This window comes from Dinoponera quadriceps, unplaced genomic scaffold (genome assembly GCF_001313825.1).
Source record: "Dinoponera quadriceps isolate SergipeBrazil2010 unplaced genomic scaffold, ASM131382v1 scaffold690, whole genome shotgun sequence".
Classification (NCBI taxonomy): domain Eukaryota; kingdom Metazoa; phylum Arthropoda; class Insecta; order Hymenoptera; family Formicidae; genus Dinoponera; species Dinoponera quadriceps.
In genome coordinates, this window is record NW_014555275.1 from 871,291 (window position 1) to 877,290 (window position 6,000).

The 6,000-nt window shown below is 51.5% G+C and overlaps 1 protein-coding gene across 5 annotated transcripts in view; it reads left to right on the top strand.

The window, feature by feature from the left end:
* LOC106743733 (neurexin-1) overlaps positions 1 to 4,741 on the top strand; it is a 305,519-nt gene extending 300,778 nt beyond the window's left edge. For 3 of the 5 annotated variants that reach the window (XM_014617872.1, XM_014617874.1, XM_014617876.1), the window contains 2 exons: positions 1,240 to 1,396; positions 2,449 to 4,741. In XM_014617872.1, the coding sequence (XP_014473358.1) occupies positions 1,240 to 1,396; positions 2,449 to 2,872 (581 nt within the window). In that variant the 3' untranslated portion in view covers positions 2,873 to 4,741. Of the gene's footprint in view, positions 1 to 1,239; positions 1,397 to 2,445 lie in introns of all 5 variants that reach the window. The other 2 variants (XM_014617873.1, XM_014617875.1) reach the window with 1 other exon arrangement.
* The last annotated feature ends 1,259 nt before the right edge of the window (positions 4,742 to 6,000 follow it).

Genomic DNA, 6,000 nt, shown 5'->3' on the forward strand with positions numbered 1-6,000 from the left:
ACCACCTCCACTCGCGAACTAAATATTAAATGCGACGAGGCAGAAACCGTGTGCCGCTTAAGATATAAATGTTAATTTGCGAATAACAGATGCGATTGGAAGCAGATTCGAGAACATTGTACTCGCCGTTAATTTACGGTCTTCAATTATTGAATGCGCGGATCGAAGTTGAGCGTCACGCAAATTTGTGAGAATCCCCGATTCACCGCTGCTACCCTCTCGGTGCTCGTCCCTTTCTCAACCGGCTCACCCTCTACGTCGGATCCCATCTACCCCGCTGAACAAATTAAAGAAAAGTGGGCCGCTTAGCCTAAACGGTTTAGCCGAATAATCGAAGACAACGAGGCCGGTCGGCTCGTTACGAATGAGCCGATCGATCCTGGCGCCGTCGCTCAGCTTTAAATATGAAGAACCCCCCGCCGTTACGGAAATACTCGCAACGTGGGCGTCCTCCTCGGCGACTTTCCGTGACGCGCGCACCGCCAATCGTCGGCTAAGTCTCCCGCCGTGAAAATAGCACCACCTTGTCGCCGGGGGCGAGATTCTCGCCAGTAGCGACTCTCACCCCAACGTAGCATCGTCAAGCGGGGTAGCGCGTTTCTAATTCCGAACGAAAGCGCGCGCGAGTTCCAGGAATCGACATCTCGAAATAACGCGAGTGACGCCAAGTTGATCGTGCTCAATCCATCGTTGTTTCACGCGCGATATTTTCGCGTACGTATTCGTGTAATCGAAGTCGCTGACAGAGAATTGTAAATGTTACTCTGTTGATGTGCGATATTGATTTTTTCGAAATTTCCGCGACAGGAAAGCTGTTTCTTAATTTATCCCATTATGGGATGAATTCGTGAAAGCGTCGTGTCGGCCGTTGCTTATATCTCGATTTTCTCTCTTTTCCTTTCCTTTTTTTGTGATTTCATATCCGAGCTGAAAAGATAAACGTGTCTCGTTATTACTTCCTAGCCACCCCATTGCGAACGACGTACGGCCCTGGTACCCTCGAAAACATTCCCGATGCCCCCGAAACGACGTCCCTGCTTACGCACGCGTGAATATTGCCGGCCCACGCACGCGTAAATATTGCCGCCTCCACGCTCCCGTAAACCCCCCTCGCTCGTCCCGTCTCCCTCCTCCACCTCCTCCACCACCAGCCCGCCCGAGCCACCCCCTCTGCGAATCGTGCGGTAGAACGGAGCGAGACTACCCTCTCATGCGCTTTTTTTCTCTGTTCCGTTGCAGACATCAGCTCGACGTACACGACGTCTCGCGAGTACACGACCAGCCACATCAGCACGCAGACCTCGTCGACGTCGTCGACAACGTTGAGCCGTGACGTCGTCACCGTCTCCGTCCAGTACAATGTGTCAACCACAGATCTCGAGACCAGCCACGGCAGGTGCGTGCGTCTGTCGGCGATGACGGTCGCGAAATTGATCGCGACGGATAATTATACGCAATCGCTCACGCACATTGATTAGCCGGTAGCGGCGGGGGGGGGGGNTGTGTGTCGACGGGAGAAATATATACATATACTTCGCAACGTGCGCGAAATACCTCACGTATCTATTATATATCTATATGTCTGTTTATATTTTCTCTACATTTTTTATATACTTTTTATATTCTACATCTATGTTTATGCACACGTATATATGGTGTGATTTATTTTAATATTTACTATTTATTACTTAGTGAACATTAACGGTAATATCAATATTATAAATTCCCGGTCAACCATGTAAATGCAATATAACATGTGTGTTATGTAACAGTTGCTGTTGCTTACTGGAAATGTCATAATTTCCCATTCAATAATAATAACAATAACTGTTATATAACACGTGTGTTATATTGCATTTACATCGTTGAATAGGAAGAAATTATAACATCGATGTCACTGTTAGATATTCACTGGGTATTTACATTCTATATTCATTAACTAATTACATTCTACATTCTATAACGATATTTATAATATACAGGGTGAGACAACAGCTATTATCACCTTGAATATCTTCGAAAATGGAAATATTTGTATTAACGACTAGATGAAAGGAGATGAAGAAAAAGCTTACATTTATTTAGAAAGGTTCTCAAGTGACGATGCATTTTCAAACACATATGTCTAAAACACGTCTTAATATTATCCGGATTGCTCGGTGCAATTATCGATAGATAAATTTCTCCTCCACTCTTATATCTCGCAAAAATTCAAGGTGGCGACAGTCATTGTCTCATCCCGTACACATGATATATATATATTTCTCTTGGCCGCGCTCACGATGTGAGCCGCGGAAGCGTGCGTCATCTGATAGCTCCGCAATCGGCCGGAAGAATCTCGGGCCGCGCGAGCGTTCTCGCTCGCCGAGATAGTCTGCGTTGTTGAAAAAAAGGAAAAAATCGATTCTGACCGATCGTTTATTCTATTCTGCTCGTGGCTTGCAGCAGCAGCGTCGTGACGCACCGATCCACCACCGTGACCAGCCCGAGCACCACGACGACGGAGATGACGGAGCCACCGCCGCCGCCACCGCCGCCGATGTACCCGCCGCTGCCCACCCCGCCCAAGAACAACAACAACAAGCGAATAACATCCGAGGCGGCGGAGAACGCCGCCCTGATAATCGGTATCATCGCGGCCGCGCTGATCGCGATCGTGCTCATCATACTGATAATCCTCAAGTTCAAGAACCGGCCGGAGAGCAACTACAAGGTCGACGAGACCAAGACGTTCTGCCAAGACCCGAACGCGGCCCTGCTGGGCGCCGCCGGCTCCGGCCAGGCGTTCAACGGCGCCCTGAAGAACGGCGCCAACGGCAGCAAGAGCAACAAGAAGCGAGAACTGATAGACATTAAAGAGTGGTACGTGTAAGGGAGCGGAATCCGCGCGCCGTCGCTCCGGACGCTCGGTGCTGCTCGCATCTCTCGTCGCCTTTCGTCTTTTCCCGTTGGAAAGGCCGCGGGGATCGAGAGGATCCGATTTGCGGGAGAACGCGTGCAAACGGCGTGCTCGCCGGCGGGGCTCCTCGCGACCGACCAGCGTGCAGGGCCGCCTCCTTGTGCTGGGCGCCGCGTGTCAGGCTAGTCTTACCGGTCCCGACGTGCAGATCCGAGGATCCGTCTCGGAGGGAGCTGATCGGACGAGAGAAAGAGGAAGAGAGAGAGAGTTCTCGAGTCGTTCGCCGCGACGTGGTGGACAGTTCTCACGGTCGCCTCGCGAAATCCACGGTGAAGTATGAAATGAGTGTACAGGTCCGTGCGGTCCTCCTCGAAGAGGCTCCCTCGGCCGGAGGGAAGCGAGGTCCTCGGCGATGATCGCTCGTGGGAGGACGGGAGGTCGCGAGAATTAAGAATCCTTATCGTGTCCCTTTGCAATGTTCCTGAGAAGAATTCGCGACGCGCGAGAGACCAGGTCTCTCGTCCTCGACAGGATCACTTTCCTAAGGACTCGCCTTGAAGTCGTGATCGGTGGATCGTGCGAGCTGAGGAAAGGACGTGCTCGTCCTTCCGAGAGGAGGACTGTGGCGAGGTCGGAGCCACGTTGGCTCCGATCGGGACACCTGAGAGAGACTCCTCGCTGACTCCGAGCGCGCGGAGCCGGGGACGTCGCTTGCTGGGTCGGTCGCGCTTAATAATTCCATACAATTGATAATTACAGTGTAATGAAAATAATTGTAATTCATGATCGGGAGTGGAGAGAGGAAAGCGAGAGACGAGACGCTGAGCGCGTGAAGCGGCTTCGATCTCGGGAACGATTTCGAGGAACGGAGGGGAGAAGCGAGAGGGGTGGTTTTAGGGGATACAATTAACGGAGGAGAGACGCCGAGAGTGATATTGAGCGCGCCGCGGCTGATTCGCGCGACGTGAGAAACGAGAGTCTTAGGAATCAACTCGCACCGATGGGACGGGCCGTTTTGTTGCTTCGCGGACTTTACTTCCAACATTCTCGCCGCGAGCGGCCTCTCGAGCAGGAATTTCGGGATGTGGCGCGCGCGGGTGTCTCGCATCATCATTGTTTATCGCTGTGAGATTTTACGAACGTTACGGAGCCTTTCCGGTTTGAGATTGTTGGATCTCCGGGGGGAGGGGGAGGGGAGTGTTTTGCTTTAATTAATTCGAGTTAGTTTATCGCGCGTAGCGTCGATATCGAGCGTGCGAAGTCGAGTTTCATACAAAGCACGGAGACACACGTACGTACACACACACACACACGCACACACACATACACACGCACACAAAGCGACGTTCCGCAATTCCGCCACCGCTGCGGGAACGCTGTTTCGCCTAAAAGCCGAGCGCTCTTCGCGCGCGATTCGTCACGATCGATTCGATTGTAGATATTAGTAAATTAGACGATAAGCCGCGGAACGTGATATCCCCGTCGTGGTCGAGACGACGCAATTTCAAGCTCTCCGGGTATCGTTTCTACGCGAATGCAACGCTTCCTGGTAACGAGAATCCGAGTTACGTCGCATCGTCGACGCGCGAGCGAGCGAGCGAGCCTCGTGAGAGACGAGATGTTGGAAGTGAAACGAGAGCCAGGAACGAAAGTATCGCCACCGAGCGATCTTACTCTATCCTATTAACACATTCATTGTTGTATAGAAGAGCAAGAAAATAATATATATGTATATGATACACACACATATACACACATACACACACACACACACACACACACTTATCGATTATGTTATGCGTGTAAATTGTTTGACGGGTTATATAAATAGATTTTATTATATATATAAAGTCTGTTTTGTGTGTGGAAGCGAAGGATACGCGTGACACGCGTATAACAACGTCCGCGCAAAAGACTCGGGCGCGAGGACGCACCCTCGGCGGAGGAACATCGAGGTCCGCGAGTCGCGGTCGCCCCCTCGAAATTCGGGAATTCCCCCGTGGAATTCGCGCGATGAAATGACGCTTTTTCCGTTGAGCTTCACGCGCGAGATACGGGCGGCTCCTCGCTCGGCGCGCGTTCCTCGACGAGATTCCTCGGCGTTCGGCGGACGCGCGCGAGTGTCTCGCGCGAGACCCGTACGTAAGTGACTCTTATACATATGGAAAGTAATCTGTAAGTAATCCGCGCGAGAGAGAGGAGGAAGGAGGGGGGGGGGGGGCGAAAAAAAAAGAAAGAAGCGAGACTTACTCTTAACGAAATAGGTGATTCATAGCGTATGCGCGAAATATGCTTACGCGTAAAATACAGGGTGCGAATGCAGTATTGTCAGTGCGAGTTGGACGACGAGTTCGGCGAGCTCGTTCAACGATGACGCCGAGCGCACTATTCCGCTCGCGAGTGCACCGAGCCGTTTCTACCAAGTTGCATTGAGTCTCCTCCCGATCGAGATCCACGATACGCTCGTTGTTATGCGGAGAACGGCCCGGATCGCGTTCGCGTTCTGTGTGTTCAGTTTCACACGTTGTTACTTCGGTTAATGTCGGTATTAACGTGGTTAATCGCCGGCGCGTCCGGCGAGATAGATCGCAACGAGAAGGCCGATTCGACCGGGGGGGGGGNTCAAGGCCGAGGAGGAACGTCACGTCGGGATGTTCCAAGTTCCACAATGAAGTTCTTCATTATCGCCGAATCGCGTCTCGGTATTCTTATAAGTTATACAAATCAGCAGTATCATGCGATACCGTTGGTGTATTAACGAGACGTCCCTAAGCGAAATATCGGGCGATTTCCTTTGAGTTGTTACCGGATGGCTGTTTAAATTAGGAAAATTATTAGAGAAATTCAAGGGAGAAGGGGAGAAACTGGGAAACATTGTCCGGTTATCCGGTCGTTGCGGCCGGCGATTAACGCGATTAATAAGTAATAAAGAGTCGCGCGACGGGGAAGCGTCGCACGGCTCGCTAATGTCGCAGACGAAGAAGCGGCGGAGAAGACTCGTCGCGGAAAAAAGAAGCAATAAGTGACGAAAGGGGGCTTAGCGTTTAAGCTGATCTGTCTGTGAAGCGCGGGGCGATACGTTCGGTTGCTGAAGCGTCGGT